Source organism: Thermobia domestica, chromosome 16 (genome assembly GCF_964235325.1).
Source record: "Thermobia domestica chromosome 16, izTheDome1.hap1.1, whole genome shotgun sequence".
Classification (NCBI taxonomy): Eukaryota; Metazoa; Arthropoda; class Insecta; order Zygentoma; family Lepismatidae; genus Thermobia; species Thermobia domestica.
In genome coordinates this window covers 149731664-149755488 of record NC_137469.1, presented here as the reverse complement: position 1 = coordinate 149755488, position 23825 = coordinate 149731664, and the positions used below count along the sequence as shown (strand labels likewise).

The 23825-nt window shown below is 37.5% G+C and overlaps 1 protein-coding gene across 3 annotated transcripts in view; it reads left to right on the top strand.

The window, feature by feature from the left end:
- LOC145673469 (glycine dehydrogenase (decarboxylating), mitochondrial) overlaps positions 1-23825 on the top strand; it is a 428549-nt gene that overhangs the window by 126515 nt on the left and 278209 nt on the right. For all 3 annotated transcript variants that reach the window (XM_081743192.1, XM_081743190.1, XM_081743191.1), the window contains exon 3: positions 9548-9683. In XM_081743192.1, coding sequence (XP_081599318.1) covers positions 9548-9683 — 136 coding nt within the window. The remainder of the gene's footprint in view (positions 1-9547; positions 9684-23825) is intronic.

Below are 23825 nucleotides of genomic sequence, written 5' to 3'. Positions count from 1 at the left end.
TGGGGCTTCTCTTGGACTCGATGTCCCTGCCATCTATCCATTGGGCCTCCTGCCCATTCCTCCATGGACAGTTCTTCCACCAATTGTCAGCTTTCATCTAACGCAATTTAAGAAGTCTGTTACCAGCAATCAACAATTTTGTCAGGAGTTCTTCTCTTTTCTGGATGCGTACCGTACCTACGCTGTCTTCTACACGGATGGTTCGAAGCATTAAGATTCTGTTGGCTGTGCCTTCGTCACGGATGATCATAGCGCTGGCTTGAAGCTCCATCCTACTTCCACTGTGTTCACTGCTGAATTGGTTGCTATTCTGGAGACTCTGCATTATATTCGTCGACGCCATCTCCGACATGTTCTCCTGTGCTCTAACTCCAGCAGCGCTTTACATAGTCTCACGGATGTGTCAGCTGTGCACCCTATAGATTCAGCAAATTCTACTCTTTTGCCATTCCTTACGACTTGCAGGTTGCGATGTCCAATTTTGTTGGGCGCCTGGCCATGCTGGTATTCCAGGGAACGAGCGTGCTGACCGTGTTGCCAAAGAAGCTGCCCTTACAGGACCTGAGTATCCGTCACCGCTCCCCAGCTCTGATATTCGCCCTGTAATCAACCGTCTTCTCCTTCAGCGCTGGCAGACAAACTGGGATGAGCACCTTCAGAATAAATTGCATGCTGTCAAGCCGCGGCTTGGTGTTTGGGCCACGAGTTCTCGTCCTTCAAGACTGGAAGAACGACGATTGGCACGATTACGTATCGGGCACAGCCATCTGACCCATGGCTACCTGTTACGTCGTCAGAACCCGCCTTCCTGCACCCAGTGTGGTGCATTCCTGACCATCCGCCACCTTCTTGTGGAATGTGTTCCTCTTGCTCCTGAGCGAGCCCGCCTTGGCTTACCAGCTGATCTGTCTACCTTGCTTGGAGACGATGTCCAGATGATCCAGCAAGTTTTCACCTGGATCTGTGCACGTCTTGCGTGATCTGTGAGTGCATTTCTCACATTTCTTTTAATTAATTTATTTCTGTTTTTAACCACCGTTTGCGTTTTTCATGGTGGTTTTATGCTTGTCATAGCATTTCCTTGCTTTTATCTTCTTTACTGCACTGTCATATTCATTACTAATTATGGGCTGCCCCACGTGTGTGCACCTATCGCCGAGCTGCCCCGGCAGAGAAGATTAACATGCTGTTGTGTACTAACCCGTCCTTGTGTTTGTGTATCGAGTTTGCACATTTCTTGAATGCTATGACATTTTAATTCATAAATGACCGAACACCTTTTACGTACTCCAGACTTTGCTTTTATTTTATTATATCTGTGATACTATGCTTTTTTGTTCTTGGGTACTTCATTTTTCCTGTCAGAGAAGGGTGCAAAAGACCTCGATGTCGACGCGCCCATATAAACCCTTTCAATCAATCAATCCATCCATATTTGAATCTCTTTCCGAGTCGTCCACTATAAACGCACATTTCTTGTTATCAAACCTTTGACTCTTCAAATCAAATGTAAGCGCTGTAGCATTGTGCTATCGTAACTTTATAGACTTGTTACCAAAAGCAGTGTCATTTTAGATTTTGCTCGGCGGGATATTCTCGGTCTTCATAAAACTTCTTATATCAGTCTTTTACTATACACTTGATCAAACAATGTGTGTTTATGAAATGCAAGGGAAGGTGGAATTACAGGGTAGAATTCAGAAGTAATGAGCATTACTTTATACTGACGAGTGCGCACCCTGCAGCGCGCTCTGCTTGACAGCGACGGTGGTTGTGGGTGTTGGCTTCACAGCGCAACGCGGGTCAGTTGGCTCCCAGCTTTCGGAGCGGTAGCAACGGCCTTAATAGCCCGTAATAGCCCGTATACGGTGGTGCGTGACACGGCGATATGGAAAGTTCGTTAGAGCAACGCTACGCGATCAAATTTTGCTTCCGGTTGGGCCAGTCTCCTTCCAATACGTTCGCCATGCTTCAACAGGCGTTTGGGACTTTGTGTTTGTCCTATGCTCAAGTCAAAAAGTGACACAAGGCTTTTCATAAGGGGTGAATGTGCAGCGAGTGCGTGAGTTTTTGAACAGGAACCGGCGTTGGGTCTCTACCAAGTAGCAGAAGCCTTGAACTTATCGGAGACAACGGTGCAACGCATTGTTACCGAGGACTTGCACATGCGGAAAGTATGAGCGAAACTTACGCTGAGAGTTTTGGCTGAAGAACAGAAACGGAATAGAGTGCTCTGATGCGAAGAACTGCTGCAATTGTGCGAAAGCGATCCTGCCTTTCTCGAAAAAGTGATAACCGGCGACGAAACTTGGACTTTTCAGTACGATCCAGAAACAAAACGATAAAGCTCTGAGTGGCACACCTCAAACTCACCCCGTCCTAAGAAAGCGCGGATGAGCAAATTGAAGACGAAGACCATGCCTTTTTCGTAGTGACGGGGATCGTCCACTACGAGTTTGTCCCTCCCGGACAGACCATAAACGCTGCTTACTATCAGGGAGACCTGAAAAGGCTGAAAAGAAGCGTTGCGCGCAAGCGCAGGGACATCAAGGACAGCTCGAAACTTCACCATGATAACGCCCCCAACCACACCGCCTTCATCGTCACCAACTACCTGGTCTGACTCAACGTTCCTGTGGTACCCCATCCTCCCTACAGTCCAGACTTGTTGCCTCCTGACTTCTTGTTTCAGCGCTTAAAATCAGCACTGAAAAGAAAACGTTTCGACTCCATCGAGGACATCAATCACTCATGCACATCTTCTGCAACGTACACCTCCGCCTGTGTGTCGTCATTGTGGTCAGCCCCTGAGTATTCGTCACCTCTTAGTGGAATGTGTGCCTCTTGCTGCTGCCAGACTTTTGTTTGGACTGCCAGCTGACCTCGCTACTGTTCTCGGCGATGATGAAGCCACTGTGTTGAAGCTGTTCCAGTTTTTGCGGCATTTGCATGTTTTGACGGCGCTTTGACTTTCTTCTGTGTTCCAGTCCTTCCGACCTCCGATCTGTGTACCATCTTCGTTTTAGTGCTAGCGAGTGATAGTTTTACTGTATGACCTTCACCACATTCAGTGACTAGTCTGTGTTTTCGTCGTTTGTATGACTGTTTCTTTTACGACCAGTGACGGGTGCAAAAGACCTTTGTTGTCGAGGCACCCTCCCCAACCCCTTTTCCATTCCATTCCATTCGAGGACATCAAAGCAAATGTCAAGGCAGCCCTTGCAGCCATACCGGAATAGGCCTTTGGGGGGCCTTTGAGTCACGGAAAAGCCGCCTGCAGAAGTGCATTGATGTAGGAGGTGCCTATTTTGAAGACTATTAGTCAGTTGTACCGATCAGCTCCATAAATCTGTCTTTTTGAACGAAGGCTCATTACTTTTGAGTCCTACCTTGTACTCCCTCCTGCCCTGTCCAAACGACACTCCTGAAACATTTACTTGAAATTACTGAAAAAAAATTAATCGTTGAATACCACTAATTTCTTTCAGTAGTTTGAGCTCTTGCACGTGCATTACAGGCTTTGGGAAACACAAAACCTACTACCGCGATTAACAATTGCCATAGATTTCACAAAGAGTATCTTCCTAGCTTGATGTAATATGCAGTCTTTGAACAAGGGGAAGAATGCAGATAAAGGCGTTTATGAAGCTATGGGAACATTTCATGACAATTTTTTATTCAGGTTCTAAAATGGCATTTCAGAAGAAACGAATGGCACTGTTTCAGAGTTACAAAGCTTGTAAACATGGTTCAATTTTTTTCTGTCGAAACGGAAAGTGTATATTATGTCACACGGACTGATTTAGACAAGGAGATGAGGAGGACAGGTTGAATTGAACCAGGAGCACATAGTCAACCGAGGCGTGTTTCTGAATGCATAAGCACAAAGCGCAAGTATTTGTTAGTAATTTGGACTTAAATGTTGTCAATGTTCGTTATGTAAATATTTAATATAGGCATATTTAATGTAGTCCACAAAGTTATGCAATATACCTCAATAATAATTGTATTGCGTTAAGCGTATCACTGTATGTCGGGCTTTTGCTCCTTCCCCGCCCTTGGAAAAATCCTGCAGGTGTTTCTGGTTAAGTGTTCTTATTCGGAACTGTTATATTCAGGTACGCATAGTATGAAGTACGAACCAGTACTGAAAGATAGCGTGAAACTGTTTTGAACATATGCCACTATAAACAAGAATTAGAGAATTCATACCTGAACTTGTTATTGTCGAAGATCATGTGATATATGAAGTACAGCAATCAACGTGCAAAAGCAAGTACTTGCAAAAAACTTGGAGAAATGAAGTAGGTTAAATATACTAGTAGATTTTAGTAAAATTAGCTGAAAATAGCTCGGTAGATAGATCACCTCTAGCGCACGAGATCGCTGGTTCTATCCCACTTTTTGCCAGGAAAACTGTATGTAGGAGTATGCGTGAATTTTCTCGGTGTTTTGCCACTTCCTTCAGTCCACCATTTCGATAATCATCATCACTGCTCCTTTTAGGTTCGGACTATAATCGTGGAATATTAAACTAGATAATTTCAAATAGCGCCTTCGGCACCCTAACACCCGTGCTAATCGCGTAGCTTTACTCGCTGCGGGAACTTATGCAGAATCATCCTGGCGCGTGATTACTAAAGAGTTCGACTAACATGTTTCCTGCAGTAGTCAGGCCTTTAGTATGACGCTAATCGCGCACATATTACCCTATCTCCAGATTCCTCATTCCACCTAGATTGTGGAACAAAGCTGTCTAAGTAAGCACCTAGTGAAAGTTGGTGATAGTTTTCATTTAACGCAGCTGTGTTTGGTCCAGAAAACGCTGGAATTTTAGCCATAATGATTGTCATCTAAGGAAAAGTTGCACTAAGACATTCAACATGCAAAATACATGCACTGGGGAACAGAACTTACAAAATACCTGCACGGGAATATAACTTAAAAATACCACGCTTGAAGGATCTAAGTCTCTTTTGTTGAAAAGATCGCATTTGTGTAATGGTTTTGTATTTGTGTACATATTCTTAATTTGCACCTTTGAGACATCTAGTTATAGATAAATTATACTACAATATTTCTGTCATTTGCTAAGAAAATTTTACCATAAAAGTAGTTTTAGCTACCCCTAAATGCAGTTTGTCGAATTTTCCCCAGAAAACTCTGGAATGTTAACCATGATATTTAAGCCCCTAAAGGCGGGATGGAAATAAGCAACAAAATTTCACTAGCCCAAGAGAAAAGCTACTAGCCCACATCTCACAATAGAAATCATTTACTAACCTTCGATATTTTAATAGTGATATTAAAAACTCGCCCGCACCGATGAATCACTCGCCTGGGGCGAGTGGTTTTCATCCCTGCCCTAAAGTAAAGCTGATCCGAGGATTGCAACTTTGCTTATAAAATAATATTTTTGAACGTAATAAGAATCTGTTTTATCATATCTAGCTAGGTAATGATTTTGTACACATATTCTTTATCTACACTGTAAAGACATCTAATTTGAAAGAAATGTACGCATAACTACGCATACGCACACACACACACACACACATACACACATAATTACGCATACGCTACTTTGAAAAATCACTTTTGGTCAAAGAAACAATTAATTCACATTTTAAAGCAGGCAGTATTGAGTAAAATGGAAATAAAAACTCTCAATTCTCTTCGTTGTAAAATCATGCATAAAATGTGACCGTGTCTAACAACTTTACTATCCGTAACTCATGTGGCAACATCGCATGTGTCGCAATGTGCTCTGCCATCTAGTGAGAAAGTTTCACCCTAAAGGTGACTAGCGATCCAGCTTAAGGACATTCTTATTCTCCAAGTAAAGGATAATATAGTGTGTGGGGTTACTTTGATACAGGAAATAATCCAGGGTAGTAGTTGATCGCCACCGATGAACATTTGTGTTGCATAAACAAAGCCAGCGATGAACATTTGTTGCATAAACAAAGCCAGCGATGAACATTTGTTGCATAAACAAAACCAGCGATGAACATTTGTGTTGCATAAACAAAGCCAGCGATGAACATTTGTGTTGCATAAACAAAGCCAGCGATGAACATTTGTGTTGCATAAACAAAGCCAGCGATGAACATTTGTGTTGCATAAACAAAGCCAGCGATGAACATTTGTGTTGCATAAACAAAGCCAGCGATGAACATTTGTGTTGCATAAACAAAGCCAGCGATGAACATTTGTGTTGCATAAACAAAGCCAGCGATGAACATTTGTGTTGCATAAACAAAGCCAACGGTGAACATTTGTGTTGCATAAACAAAGCCAACGGTGAACATTTGTGTTGCATAAACAAAGCCAACGGTGAACATTTGTGTTCCATAAACAAACAGAATTATTTAACGAAATTGAGAGAGTGACAATATCCTAATTTCAGCCAAGATTAATTTTTTGATTGTTGCAAGTTGCTTCCGTTGCGAAAAATTTCAGTACCGCTAATATGGATAATCTCCTCAATCCATTCGTCAATATTTTCTGTTCTAAAATACACTATTTCTTTCTGCTGAAGAAAGAAAAAGTGAAGAAACTCATTGCAGATCAAATACGGAAGGAGCAAAACATTGTATTGGGAAAAGTAATAAAATTGAAAATATATCTTCGACTATGAAACATTTTTCTTGCAGAAGAACTTGCAAGAAGGAAATTTTAATACGAGAAGCAGGGTTTTGGTACCCTTCTCTTAAATAGTAATACATGATTTAAAAGAGGTAACTAATATTACATGTTGTTTTAGTTGAAATGGGGTTAGGATATGTTTCCATCATTTCATACATTCTTACAAACGTTTTGTCAATACATATAAATATACTCACTCAGTAGCAAGAAGAGAATATTTTCTTTCCCGTACAAATTTACCGAAGCTACGTTTAATAATTTTGATTTTATAAACTGTAAAGCGAATTCAGTGCTAATACAAATCATGTTGCAAATTATGTACAGAGATAAGTTTCAGAATGGACAATAAGATTTCCAACCTGACCACCAAAAATTTTAACATATTCGTTTAGAGAGATCATGTTCTTAGAAGTTCACGGATGTTCAAATCAGTTTGAAACTTAAATAAGCTTATTTGACTTTTTTTCTGTACATAGTCGTGTATGATCCGTACCGGCGCCCCGCCTACGTCGGCTGTGGACCTCCCACTTTTCGACCGAGATTTCCCCGTTGGGAAACTTTTCCATTGTAGAGCACAGAACTGTATTATATGAAGAAGGGTGTAAATACGTGGGTATCATGCTTTACAATAAACTTCCCGAAAATATAAAGACTCAGGACTCTGTTGTTAAACTTAAAAAAGAACTCAGAAATATCGATTTCAATACTGCTTTTACTCGGTAGAGAAATACATGAATTGCTAACTGAAAAAAATACATGATGTACAGTAAACCAGTGTCATTACTTGTTTTTATCATTAGATATACGAGGTCCGACAATAAAGTAATGAGAATGTTTTTTTCTCAGCTCATGCTGGCAACCCTCCAGACTGAAACCGCCACCAGCGTGTGACCTTGGGCCTGCTCCAATAGCATAGCATGTGGCAGTCACGAAATATTATTCATTGTGGAGTTAGAGGTTGAAGAGTGCGGTGGTGTTTGACCCCCGTCAAAACAACGGAAGCACGTAATATTGAGCAGTTCTTCGCAGTCTCCTTCAGTGTGAAACTTGGTGAGACTGCCGTGGTAACGTATCAGAAGCTTCAGCAGGGCTTTGGAATTGAAGTGTTATTAATGGCACAGGTGTATCGTTGGCACAAAATGTTTGCGGAAGGCAGAACAAAAATCGAAGATGAACACCGCAGTGGGCTATCCACAACCAACACAAACGGAAGAGAACACAGACAGGGTGAGGGAACTTGTGCGATCGGATAGACGATTAACAGTGAAAATGACTGTGAATGAACTGAACGAGAATCGAGAAACAGTGCGTCTGATATTAACTGAAAATTTGGGAGTGCGAAAAGTGTGTGTGCCAAACTGGTTCCGAAAAATCTAACACAGTAGTTCTTTCAGAAAAAAATGTTCCAGGGGGCACACTTGGTATTCTGGGGGCACTGCTGATACTATTCTATTTATTATTATATTAAAGACATATTATTTTAGTCTCCTGCAGGGGGCACTCTAAGAGCTCCGGGGGTGCAGTTCGCCCCCCAAAAACATGTCTGGAAGAAACACTGCTCACACAGCAACAAAAAGATGACCGGAGGACTGTGGCGGCTGATTTGTTGGACCAAATGGAATCTAACCCGGATTTACTGAACAGAATTATCACTGGTGATGAAAGTTGGTATTTTCAATATGACCTTGAAACGAAACGTCAAAGTGCACAATGGTGTTCGAAAGATTTGCTACGGCCAAAGAGAGCCCGCATGTCGAAGTCCAAGATGAAATGCATGCCTGTGTGCGTTTTTGACTCCAGGGAAATTGTCCATAAAGAATGGATATCTCCAGGCCAGACAGTAAAACATTTCTACATATAAATTCTCAAAAGACTTCGAAAACGCGTCCGTCATGTTCGTCCAGAGATTGCTGACACCTGGATCCTTCATCACGATAATGCACCAGCCCATACTGCATTGTCTGTTTGGCAGCATTTGGCATCCATTAAAGTGTTACCATACCCTACTTACTCAACGGACATCGCCCCGTGTGATTTTTTTCTGTTCCCAAAGATGAAATCAGTTCTTAAAGGACACCATTTTCAAGAAGAAACAGATTGAAACAGCTGTAACACGGCTTTGGCAGGCATCCCAAAAGATTTCTTCCAGAAATGCTACTAACAATGCAAACGCCGATGGGGTAAGTGTGTGCAGGCACAAGGGGAGTACTTTGAAGGTGATCACATTATGGTTGGTTAAAAATGTAAGTAAAGTTTTTTTTTTTTTTTAATCTCATTGCTTTATTGTTAGCCCTCGTATGTTCAAGGATTTCTAAATACACTACAAGTAATAATTACTTACTTTAATTTTAATTATGATATCATGGAAAATATAATGTATAATAAGATGTAAGGCTAATTATTAACCTAGTGTGTGTAATTTTCGTTATTGTTCATTTTACTTTTAGGTTTATATATAAATGACGTGTCCACTTCATATGCATTGTAATACATTGATAAATGTATGAAACAAGGACGAAATAAATACAATACAATACAATACAATACAATATAGTGCCGCGGTAACTTGCATAACATTGTTTACGATTCCGTTCGGCTACCTCTTGTCAGAGAACAGCGGGTTGTAATGAAGCGTTTTGTTTAACAAAGAGTAGCATTGCCACCTGCTAAAATGAATGAAAAGCCAAAGGACAAATAAATCACGTATTTGCAGTATCTCTGCTTTATCAGATATTAAAGCAAAGAGAAGTAATTTCAAATTTACAAAGAATAAACGTTCGTGTTGTACGAAGTGACCATATAACAAATTAAATTTTAGTTTCCTGTTCAGTAATTATTTTCTTAAAGTTGTAATTTTCTTTTAAAATATTTGAATATAGATTTTCTTCTTCCTTTACAGCTGAACACGAACTTATAACGAAAATTCGAGATATAGCACGGAAGAACAAAGTCTGGAGAAGTTACATAGGAATGGGTTATAACAATTGCTGTGTCCCACACACAATTATGAGAAATATTTTTGAAAATCCTGGTTGGTGAGTATCTTTATGTGTAGTTTATTTCAGGAATACAAAAAAGGATTTGAAAGGTGACTGTAAATAATTTGAAAGTTTAAACTATTGCCACTAGATTTAGTATACACGACTCCAAAAGTGCATTACCGCTTGCAATTCTCCCTTTCCTGCAATGGTAGGCAACCCCAAAACACTGGGGTTGGGGTGGCTGAGAATTAGAGAGGCGTTAGACCAAACCTCGATTTTGTTACTAATATAGCAGTGTGGCAAACTGCAACTATGAGAATAAAATAAATTGTTAAGAATGACGATTTTATTATCGTGAGAGCAATGGATGAAATGAAAAGTTAAAAAATGGTCTTGCTTTAGGAGTTCAAACAATAAGAATGGAAAGAAATACATAAAGGAAAGCAGCTTATCTTTATTTTCCCAAAAAAAGAAAGAAAACCTCGCAAAAAAGAAAAAGGTTACATAATGTAAAGGCTTAATATAAATGCCTAACAGCACGAAAACAAACATCCACACGAAACAGAGAGAGACACAAAATAAGGGACGTTAGTGGCGTAGTAGACTTGCGGATAATAATAATAATAATAATAATACGAATATATAGAGGATGTTTGAATTACACTAGTTAACAAAGGTTTTGTTACATAAAAGGAAATACCTGCTCTTAAAGGAACTTTTTGCGCTGAATTCGAATATGCACTCGGTTTTTCTCCATCACGTACGATTTTCCCTAACAGAGGGATTTTCGGGAAAATCCCTCAAAAATTTCCCTTTTCGTTTATTTTACACCCCAAGATCTTGTCCCCTTGCATATACTAACATAGAAATTATACCTAAGTATACTTTGATTCATATTTAACAAACCCTCCAAGTTTCGTAATAATCGCTTTATTCTTTCTAGAGAAATAAATATGTTTGTATGTATACTATGTGTACTGTTTATTGCACCTTATAGTAATGCTTTCAGATCTCTTAAGTTGAGGTAAAACGTTTTGCTTTATTACCACAAACACATATATAAAATATAATACAATATAATTTACAAGTGTGACAATTTACAATAAACAATAATACAAATGTACCAAAAGGTCATGAAAAGACAATCAAAACTATCACAATATATGAAACTTCCATTGGGTTACAAAAACGTACACTACTTCCTTCTTTTGTAAGAAATGTTGCATTCTCTAACAAGACCCCAACAATAGTCCCCCATCATTGAAGGATCCCATCGTCCCTGGTACCTTTTCTCCATTGCCATTATATCTTGGTGGAATCTTTCCCCCTGTTCGTCGCTGAGAGCACCTAGGTTAGCAGGAAAGAAGCTGAGGTGGGAGTGCAAAAAGTGGATTTTTAAAGACATCCTACAACCCAACTCTTTGTATTTCTGTATCATGTCCTGTACGATTTCTGTGTAACTCTCAGCTTTTATTGCCCAGAAAGTTGCGCACAACACACTTAAATGCTGTCCAGGCAGCTAGCTCAGCACTGTTTAACTTGCTGTCAAAGCTATCATCAAGCATTAGTTTCCTAATTTGGGGACCAATAAACACTCCCGCTGAAATCTTAGCATCACTCAGGTTAGGGAACTTATTTCGCAAATACTTGAAACCTTCACCAGATGTGTCCATGGCTTTGACAAAGTTTTTCATAAGTCCTAACTTGATATGAAGTGGCGGTAGTAATATCTTATTAGGATCTACCAAAGGAGCGTATTTGACGTTGCATTCTCCAGGTACGTAATTCACTCTAGGTTCCCATTCCTTCACTTCATAATGTTTGTCATCAGCTCGGCTATCCCATAAACATAAAAAACATTGGTACTTCGTGTAACCGCACTGCAGTCCTAATAAAATACCAACTACCTTGAGATCACAACATATTTGCCAACAATAATCCTTGTAATTTATAAGATTTAGCAAAGTTGACATGGTGTCATAGGATTCCTTAATCTTCACTGAGTGCGCAAGTGGTATAGAAGGTTTTTTATTTCCATTATGTAAAAGGACAGCTTTAAGGCTGACCTTTGACGCGTCGATAAATAACCTCCATTCTTCTGGAACGTAAGGAATTCCTAGCTCCGCCATCAACCCATTTATATCCGTACATACGCACACATTATCTTGCATTGAGAAATAGCTTGAAAATTGAACATGCCTTTTCCTGTACACTGATATGTTCGTTTCTGCATCCAATAAGTTCCACTGCTGGAGCCTTGATCCCAGAAGTTCCGCCTCTTGTTTTGTCAGGTGCAAATCACGGACTAGGTCATTAAGTTCACATTGCCGGATGAAATGTGGCTCGCGAACACAGTCAGGGATGAACGTTGAATCCTTGGATGTACATGTTGATGTCGATGGTTCATCAAGGTCATGATCATCATCAGAGTCTTTTGGCCATATCTCTTCCCAGTTGGTAGGGGGCTCGGGAAGGGGAAATTCATCCCCGTGCGGAATAGGTCTAATTGCGGATTTAACGTTGGGATAACTTATTGTGTATTTGCTTTTTTAAGAATGTCCCTTAACTACTGTGAGACAAAAATAACAATCATCCAGATGGTTGGTGGGTTCTCTCCACACCATTGGTACAGCAAATTTCATGAACCTCCGTTTCCCTTTGGCCCATGCAAGTAAAGTGACGTAGCACGACGCACAAATTATGTTGGGTGCCCAAGTTTTGTCCTGATCTCCCACACGACATCCGAAATATGTATAATATGCTAGTTTCACCGATGGCGTAATGGATCTACACTGTCCTTTAACTACAAACTGGCCACACACATAACAAAAACTATTTGGTGAGTTAACACACGTACGCCGTCCTCTTGACGCCATTGTACTGATCACAAACTAAACTTCTGGGCTTAGGGTGGCGAGCACCAAACTAGTATAAATTACTCTTATAGTAACCCTTACTTCTTTAGTCTGGACTACTTTAGTAAATTACTTCCGTAGTAATATACTATTTTAGTAACTGTTGCAGAGCTCAATTTCTATTTACTTCTTTAGTTGTAACTAAAGTAGTAACGCCTTTTTACTAAAGAAGTAAGCCATTTCTGCATACTGCGGGAACGCACATTTCCTTTCCTATCGGGAGCTGAAGCTTATCAGAAGATGTGCCCATGAAAAAAGGCAGAGAACATGCAGTTGTAGAGAAGAACACGAAGTTATTGGGGGAAAAAGCTTCATTCGTTAAAAATGCGTTTAATAAAAGAGGAATATAATACAAAAATGTTGTTAATTGAAAGACAAAGAGAAATCATGGAAGAAGAGCATTAAATGGAAGTTATGAATAAGAACGAATTCAAGAATGAAATTGAGAAAAGTTGCGGTTCTCCAAGCAATGTGCTCGAGAAATTTATGTTTTTGTAAATGAATATAAATATGTTCTGTATTTGTTTTATATTGTTTCCAACAGTTAATATGTTCTTGTTTTTCACATGACATAATATTTGTGTTTAGTATTTCTGCATCAGTACATTTATTTGTTTCTAATTGCATTCTAATATTTATTTGTATTAGCAAAATTATAAAAGTAGACATCTTATTTTTCTTAGAAATAATCAAAACATCTTTATTTTATTGCTCTGTGTACTAAAGTAAGAAATAAAATGAAAATCTTAATCCCCTAGTTGCAAAAATAAAAAAAGAAGAAAAAGAAAACAAAGAAACAAGAGAAAACAGAAGAGAAACATAACTGTAAAATTATACATAAACAACATGGGTTACATTTCACAGCATTTCATCCAATGCCTTATTCATTCATTTAAGAAGGAAAACACTAACTTATTATTTTACTAGCAAATTAGGTACAATTTTAATTAAAATAATTAAGCATAATAGACCTGACAGATTGTCCTGCAGCATCTGTTTCCGGCTGAAATATATATTGGTTAATGTCTTTCACATCCACAGCATCAGCGTTTCTTCCAGACATTTTTGGGGGTCATTGCCCCCCGAAAGCTCAGAGTTTTCCCCGGACAAGAGTTAAATAACACGTATATAATATAATAATAAAAATATAATAGGATCATGTAAAAATAATATATTCTCCTCCGAATACTAACTGTGCCAGTCCGGAACATTTTTTTTCTGAAAGAAACACTGCACAGGGTCAGTGTGAGAAACAAATCTCCTACTTCTGTTCCAAAGTTGTGCAGAACTGCAGCAGCCTCAATAACATTCCCAGACTTGTTTTGTTTACATCGCATTGTTTTAGTGAGAATTTGGAAACGTTTCTTCCAAACACTGAATGTACGTTCTATCACACATCTTGTAGCAATATGGGCTCTATTGTAGCGCCTTACGGTTCCTGTGTGGGGTCGCAACACAGGAGTCATAAGATGTTTGGAGAGAGCATATCCACCATCTCCAACAAGCAACCTATTATATTGTTCGTTATCCAATTCTACAGCAATTCTACTATTGTCCCAAATGCGTGCATCATGCATGGAACTCACCCAACGGCTTCAAAGTCTTCATATTGGATCACAAATAATTTGTGTATTGATAGAAAAGAAATTATTGCGATTTCTGTATAGTTCTGCATGTGCTCCAAAAGGACAAAATATGGGTATATGTACACAATCTATGGCCCCTATGACGTTCGGAAATCAACCAATTCGATCGAATTCCCTTTTTCTCCTTGATATATTTTCTTGGTTCTGTGGCATGGACACACACAGTGGCTTTAAGACAATTGAACTGTCTATCACACTGTTAAAAGCTCTTCCAGCAGTATTACGATGGATGTTAATCAGGGCTGGATTAATTCATCTGGAGGCCCGGGACTAGAAAAAATATGTGGGCCCTGCTGAATTAACCTAATACATTTTTGTGAAAGTATAGTAGGAAAGTTAAGGGAATAGGTTTCATATTTTTGGTGATATTTTATTTTATGGTGATGATTGTATATTCATGATTCTTTTTAGATAGCTAGTTGAGATTTTGATCAGAGTGGAGGCCTCTGTCCACCTGGAGGCCCGGGGCCCCAGTTTAGTCCCCATGTTTCATATTTTTAGTCTTATTTTATGATGATGGTTGTATCTTCATGATTCTTTTTAGATAGCCAGTTGAGATTTTGATCAGAGTAGAGGCCCTTGTCCACCTGAAAGCCCGGGGCTATAGGCCCCCTAAGCCCCTCCCTTTATCCGGCCCTGATGTTGATGAGATCCCTTGCTACGATTTGATAAGTACCAGTGCGAAATGTTCGCAATCCGCAAAGGTAATGCAGCCTAGGAAACAAAGCTGCAGTAACGGGTCCAACATATCAAGCAGCGACTCAAAACATTCCTTACGCAACCCAAACCGCTCTTTGAAATCATTGTCACTATACATCTCAAATGGGTCTCTTCTCCCCATTAAAACCCTCGTTCTTGGGATGTCTACCTCTTCCTCCATCTCCATATATTCTTCGTAGTCCAGGTAATCCATAGAATTCGATATTTAACAAGCAGAAACCACAGTACACACCTTACTCTCTAACTTTACTCCTACTACTGCTTAGGAGTAAATTTTGGTCTTATTTACTCCTTAAGTTACTAATGTAGTAGCGTACTCTTTGATGGTGCTCTCCACCAGTTTTGGAGTAAATAAATTTACTATAGGAGTAAATGAAAAATTTACTCCAGTAGTATTTTACTCCTTTAGTTCAGTTCTCTCGACTGGAAGTCGCCGATTTCTTTCTCTCTTAGTAACTTACTACTTTAGTTTCACTTACTCTCGGTTGGTGCTCGCCACCCTTAGTTGGGTATAATGCCGTTAAGACCAAACATGAAAGCACTCTTAGCAGAAAAGACAACTATGAAAGTGAAGTAGTGTTAAACCACACGTCAATATAAAAATGTACAAAACTCCCTCACCAGGTGTCAAGAACACAAGAAAGAAAGAAATGCGCGGGGGGAGGGGAAACGATACCGTAGTGGAAAATTCAGACTGCATTAGTTCATTGTTGTCAACAATGAGTCTGTATTCCATTCTTTCTTTCTTTTGCATTCTGTTACATTTGATAACAAATATTGATAACCATTTCATGAACAAAACGAAAAAACTTGGAGAATTGTATATATATGTATTAAGATATATATATACTGTACGTTTAAAAAAAATATACGTTGGAAGTACATTCTATTTTTATACACGTTTCTAATTTACAGAGAGCAATACAAGTGTGTTGTTGACTATTGTAAATATTCATTTTTATGTCTGTGTTTGTAGTAATAAAGCAAATCGTTTTTACCCCAACTCAGGAGATCTGAAAGCATTACTATCAGGTGCAATAAACAGTGCACACAGTAAACATACAAATATATTTATTTCTCTAGAAAGAACAAAGCGATTTTTACGAAACTTTTAGGGTTTATTAAATATAAATCAAGGTATACTTAGGTATAATTTCTATGTTACTATATGTAAGGGGACAGGAGCTAGGGGAAAAAATATCTGAAAAAGGGAAATTTTTGAGGGAATTTTCCGAAAATCCCTCTGTTACGGGAAAACTGTACGTGATGGAGAGAAACCGAGTGCATATTCGAATTCAGCGCAAAAAGTTCCTTTAAGATCAGGTGATTTTTCTCATGTAACAAACAAAAAGTTTAAATTTGTTAACTAGTGTTATTCATTAGTGCCCGGTTGCACCAACCGAGGATTAAAATCGAATAAGATAATGCGTTGGTTATTTTTATCTTTGGATAAGAATCTTACATCGTAGCTCCAACAGTTTGTGAGGAAGGATGAACTTATCCATGAATAATCGGAAGCTGTATAAAACTATGAAGTTCACGATATGACGTCATACAATATCATACATTTGATTGGGGGCCAAGGTGGCTCAGTGGTAGAGCGTTCACCTCTGGTGCTTGGGGTTCCGGGTTCCATCCCAGCCTCCGCCAAGTGAACTTTGTGGTGGGCAAACGCCGTGTGCGTGGGTTTCCTCCCACTTCCTTCATTCCACCATTTCATTCATTACTCATCACCACCGTCTCCTTTAGCCTCACTGGCATAACGTTGGACGTAAAACTCAGATTTCATTTCATTTCATACATTTGATTGGCTAAAAAAGGTGAGTAACAACTGAAAACAGATTCGCGTAGTATGTGGTAACTTTTCGTACTAGATATGGGAAGAAAGCGGGCGAAGTTCACTCCTCGGAAAGGCAAATATGTTTTAATGCTGGTGGACAAACATATTCTTTAACAAAAAAAAAAAAAAAAAAAAAAATCAAATTCTGGAAAGGAAGTTCTTTCTGATAGGAGTGCATAATTGTTTATTAATAAGTGGGATGACGTGGGAGTTCCGCCGGTTCGGATCTTACGTTAAACTGTAGGACCGCGTCTCATATAGCCTCGCTGCTGAAAGGGATGCTAAACTCCAACCAAATCAAATATGGATATCTTAGGTCCAAATATTAAAAGCAAATAATAAATAAATAAATAAGAATAGCTCTGTTCTAACAGATCTGGCTTCTTTATCCGCCTGTTAACTGACATTTCAAATAAGGGTTGGTAATTCTTTTTTCTTAAATACTGTTTGACTAAACTACGCTAAGCTACACACAAATACCGTCTTGTCTTAAATCCAAAGTTCGGTTTTCTGTATTCAAGTATAGGGTAGGATATGGAATTGTAGAAAATATTACGGTCCGTACGGTAGCGTAGCGTAGCGTAGAGTATTGTAGATTAGATAGATTACGTTATCTCAATGCTTTTGTCATTATTTTCAAATGCATGGAGGATACCATAGGGTTAGGTTATATTTAGCTCATTGTTTATCCATTATTTTCAAATATAGGGTGGAAAATCGAAATGAATGTTTTTAAGTTTAACGTGCCACAATCATGCCCTTTAGGCTAAGGAGACGATGGTTGTAGTAAGTGAATGATGATGGAAGAATTGGTGGAATGAGAATGTGGGAGGAAACAGCAATACCCTGAGAACACCCACGGACAAGATGTTGTCCAAAACAAATTTTCTTGACAGGCAATCGAAGCAGGGACCCTACACCCTAGGGGTAAGCGCTTCAAATGTAGGGTAAAGTAAGTTATTTTATGTTACGTTAGGTTTCCTTGACATTCAATATTTAACGATTATATTGAAATATAGGGTAGAGTAGGAAAGGTTATTTTAGGTTAGCTCACCGTATTGCCACGTCTCACCATGGCACTTTATTTAACAGTTGCGTGAGCAAGAAATCCCTCCTAACGGTTCTGTTCGGACAAGATTTTTGAAACTCAAATTTTGACATAGATTTACATATACATCGACGCGCCAATTCCACTCAAAAAATAAAAGCCAAGATTTAAGTTTACATTTGCGTCGCCAGTTGGATATGCTTCATTCCAGAAACTAGCACTGGTGTACGTAAATATGATCCGCCTGATTATGCAAAGCAAAGTAATTCACTGTCGGGTTTACATAATGTAACCAATTGTCGGTGGAGTGCAGCTTTATGTACAGATCCAAGAACAAGTTCCTTGCATTTATATTTCTTTTTCAGCAAATTGACTTTTTGTATTTCAAATAATCATTCTTGGGGTATGGACTTGCATTTCTTTGTACAGATCCATTTTAGGGGAGCTTGACTGTATGCACATAAGAACTATTGCGCAAAAGTCACTAACCAACTTTTGTTAGATGGTCACTGAAATGCATGAATACTATCCAACCGAGTTAGGGTAGGAACACAGAGAAGTGGCCCGATTGAATGCGAAGGTGAGTATACATATAAACAAGAATAGTCCAAACACTATATATGGCATCAAATTACCTTACATGTTGAATAATGCATTTGTACATTACTAAAGACGTTATAGGTAATATCTCGATGTTTTCATTGCTTGTATATTTGTATTCCAAATTAAGGGTTGTATTCCGGATCAGTTTTAGGAAATTTACAAACGAATTGGTTAATTTATTTTTATCTGATGAAGATTGAGTGCAAGTCATGTGATGCGGCAGTGGCGGCGATTAGACGTTAAAAGTGGGGGGCAAGACATGATCTGAATATTTGTATATCGGTGTTAGTTTTCCTGGTTGTTTCTAACACTTTGTTTGACGAGAGATTGTATAACTAATAGGATACTATCTTTTTCGGTTAAAATTCCGTATATCGTATTTCATATTTTAAGTAAATTGACAAAAGCAACGGAGGTAGATGCTAGCCCTTTGTACTCTTAAAACAACGAAAGTGTAAGAAGTGATTTGATTCCTTGCTCATGAACATCTTAAAATTCTGTCTGGAAAATTGTGTAATCAGATTATTTAATAACAAATTTACAAATCAAATAAATAGAAAGGATAATACTTGTATTAATCGTAGCAATGAATAACGAGTTTTGTTTTGTAGAAGTTACATTGAAACTAGGGATTAATGAGCAACTTAATTTTTAATTTCACAGATGCTATTAAATGTATGTTATTACTCTTACAAAATGAAAGACAGTAAATACTACAAACATATGCTACCACATTTAAAGAAATATTTTTTTGCAGCTTCCCAAAACGTCTTCGTTGCCATTAGGGGCAGTTTTCACTTTCTTGGAACATACCAAAACACAATATTTAAAATCACTTCACACTCCACTTATACAAAATAATCCTAAAACTTAGAATTATGTTGAATTCACTAAATTTAATTGTATATACACTCGTACACACCTAAACACACCATTTCACTCATATATTACACTACTAAACAATGGAAAAGGTAGAAGCTGTTTCTTAATACGCTCTTTTTAATCAATATTCATTACTTCAGAAAGAAGAAAAGACATTTTAGGAACTGTCAATTTTTGTGCAATTAAAGAATAACTTACGAAATACTTCCTTTTTTGCGAAATGTTCTCTCAAATAGTTTCAAAGCGGCTGACTACCATATCGAGCCCTTGTAAGAAGGGGGTAAATCCATTTTTTTTTTTTAATTTTGTCAGGGAACGAACAAATAGTGACGCCCTCATGTATTCACAATTGTTGAACAACTTTTTTTGTTTAGTGGTTGATTTCATTTATTTGTATTAAGTAGTGACCACTAAACAAAAGAAAATGTTCAACAATTCTGAAACATAAGGGCGTTACTTTTCCTTCGTTTCCTAACAAAATTGAAAAATGAATTTAGTAGGTTTTGCTTCTATACCCCTAAATTGAAAGTATGCTGGAATTGCTGTGCTTCAATAGGTTAATTTTTGGGTTATTTTCCGTGGCATTTAAAACGCAATTCCTGTAGCTTTCTTAACTTCACGGAAGGCAACCAATACGTAGTCATGCAACGGCAAATACTATATGGCACCATTTTTTCCTATGAAACAGTAATACATACAAAAACTTTACATTTCCAAATGAAACTATATACATTAATTCGTTACTTCAAATAAGTGGGGGGGCAACTGCCCCCTTTGCCTCCCCTAATCGCCGCCCATGTGTGATGGGAATAGTTGAAGTTAAGAAAATGTCAGTTGTTCGTTGTTTTTATGTAAGCGGCATTACATATGGAGACGGAATGGTATGTTTGGCGGAGAAACACACTTGTTATGATGTAGTGGCGGGGGAACACTGTAGAAATGGCGCAAATGTGTCGAGGGTCTGACATTCGTGTTTGTTTTATCGAATTATAACCTAACCTAATGTAACTTAACCAACCTAATTTGTTAGGTGGCCACTACGGTAGTGTTTTTCTGCAAACAATGCAGAAAGTGTGTTTTATGTTTACAAGTGAGTAGTTATTAGTATGAAACCATGGCAAGTGCCATTTGCAGAACATGCTAATAAATGTAATGTAAGAATGGAACAATTCTAGTTTATGACATACAAAGTTAACGGTTCTGATTTTCTGCTTCGGTTTATTATTTTTCGTTTCACACTTATTGATGTAGTATTTAACATATAAGGGCATATTCAACCCTAATAAAGAAAAATTGTAAAGATTTAAAATGCCTTTAGGCTTGTTAAATGATCGAATGGAGTAGTGTATGCCATAAAATATGATTGACCCCAAGACAGTGTCTTGCGGCAACGTAGAATCTTATAAAGATAAATCACCATAAATGTGAGATAAATTAGGTGGCCAGTAGGAAACTAAACATTACTACAATTCACAAACTGTAGTTAATAAATAAGTCAATTATTAAAATAAATAATATAATGAATTAGTGCAAATATACTACTTGAATCGGTCCATTGTAGTAATGACAGATTTTCTTATTGACACAAATATCACTCTTTCTTGCTTTAGGAACAATTCAAATAAGCAGTAACACCATTTATATCCACATAACTACTTAAATAATTACATAAACATCCAAATTCTTGACACAATCTTCTGCAAGCAATCCTGCGACAAAACGTTGTAAAATATCCAAAACAGTTCGACAAGCGAAAACGAATACACAATTCATTATCGTTGAAGTACTCAAAAGGATTTTGCCTCTTTCATTATTCTTCTAGTTCGGATAGCATATTCTATCTCATCCAGTACTTCAAATTCATCTAAAACATCCAAATCTTCTGCAAGCATATTCACTTTACTCACAGCTGATCAGACGTTATCAGGGATTAATCCCCCGTTTTCGATGGTTAATCTTAATCTGACGATTTGGCGATATAATCTTCAGATCAGTGTTGGTGCAACACACTATCCTCACTTCGACAATTAACTTTACTTTAATACCTATTCACGGATTAATCCTCGGTTGGTGCAACCGGGCATAAGTCACTTTCAAAATGAATGCGAAACTTAGTGCTCAAATAAAATACTCAACTTCCAATAGAACTGTAGATCTCCGAGACACATCTGGCATAATGTCAATCGTTTAGCACATGCTTTGTTTCCGCGTGGTTCGGTTGCAAATTCAGTAGTGTTCATTGGACATACTGATCTGAAATACATTCCAATAAACCTAATAGGTAGCGCAGGTCATACTTTCAATTCCAGACTACTAATGCGAACTGAACAAAAAGAAAGAAGTAAAGGAAGAAAAGAAATGAAAAAGAAAGAAAGAGAAAATGAGTGAATGCTACTTTACTGCTATCGATCAAAACACCCTATACTAAAATTCCAAGCTGTATTATAATGAAAAGTTACAAATGTTCAAAAGGAAAATTGGATGTTTTTTTTATAGATGTAGCAGACTTTGCATGTTTCAAATTTCAAATGTAAATAAAACACATTGAATTGTAGGATGGAAACAAATTTTGTGTCAAACTAATAGAAATAAAATGTTGTTTTCAAATAACCAAAGGGGGGGTCATTTCTAGTCTTTTTCGAAGATTTGTATGTTCCGAACGATTTCATCTATTGCGGATATAACTTTGTAATTCATACAGTTGGAGCCATTATTTTATGCGAATAAACGACATTACCTGGCGAGGAATCGAACCGAAATTTCCCGCGTGGAAGTCTTGTTCGATAACCACTACGGCAACGATTGCTCCATCCAAAACTTTGCTTAAAGAGTGGTGTGATGTTTCTTTCTGAGAACGTTAACACGAAAAGTGCTGCAGATCAATGAAGTGTTTCGAATGTCCTGGTAATTTCTTTTCCCTTTCCCAACCAACATTCTTAAATCGTCTCTATCATGGTACAGGTGTTTGCTTCCTCATTCTTAAGGATTGCTAGTCCAGTATGAGAACTCGATTCTTCACGATCACTTTGTTTTATATATATATATATATATATATATATATATATATATATATATATATATATATATATATATATATATATATATATATATATATATATATAACTTGGGCGTGAACAGGACTCGAATCTAGGTTGAATAAGTGTACTGCTTGTAAGTCCGCTACGTGACAAATACACTATCACGCCACATAAAACTAAGCACCAAATATTATTTTCAGCTTTGGAACGAACGGTTTCTACTTGTAAGGTTATTTACACCAAAATGCACAATGAAATTCATTTATTCGAGACCTAGAGACAAATTAGTGCCCACTAATAAGCAAAATAACCTACAATCCAGGAAAAATTACAGAAATGATAACATATTATGCAGTAATTTTGCTGTGTAAGTTCAAAAGTAGGTGAATAATAATAATATTACTGTATAATAATATAATTTCATGAAAGTTTAAATTTATGGAATAATATCCGTATTTCAGTGGGTTTTCGTTTTACAAAGAAAAGAAAGGACCAGAACTAAATTATGTACGTTTGTATGCATCTTGTAATTAAAACTAAGTATTATGTCATAAAAAATATATTATAATATAATAATAGACAAATATATTGTTAAGGTGAACAAATTATTATTATTATTATTATTATTATTATTATTATTATTACACACGTTCTTTTGAACTTGCACGGCAAAATTACTGCATAATATGTTATTATTTCTGTAATTTTTCCTGGATTGTATGTTATTTCATTTATTAGTGGGTACTAATTTTTCTCCAATTCGTCGAATAAATGAATTTAGTTGTATTGTGCCGGACATAAGTCCTTGACCAGGTAATGACGACTACTTATGAACCAAATGCAGAGTATAAGAATTAAATGTCATATCTGTAGTTTTGTGTGGAGAAGAAACTAAATTATGAACGAAAGATTTAAGAACAGCTCATGTTATTAATATAAACTATGCCAAAGATTATTGACTTATAGCATCATGAAAGAAATACGAAAGACTTTTTGAAATTATGAAAAATAACTTATAGCTTGTGTTCCCAAAATACAATTTGGGGTTTTGGTAACACTCCACCCACCACTATTTTACGCCCCTTGTCCTCCAAAAGAGGAGCATTACCCAAAATAATGTTCCAGACGACTATAGTAACATTGCGGATGAATGTATTTTGTATTTTGTAGCAATAATACTCATGTGCTCCAAATTCGTTAGCAATAATCTTTGGGGAGAAGACTGCCTCAAAAATTTAACACTAAATCTCCCAAAGAAAAATTAACTTCCGTGTTTTCGCGCGAAAAGAGGGAGTAAAGAATGACTTTCTCTCATATACTATTAAAATTTAAAACATTCAGACATTTTTCAAATAAGAGTGCCAAATTTCACATTAATAGTGAAGATGAACTTGATGTTCTTCCAGTGCTGTAGTAGAAAAGTATACGAATTATGGAACAGGTTTTTATATCTATCTATATATATATATATAATATATGAGAGAGAGAGAGAGAGAGAGAGAGA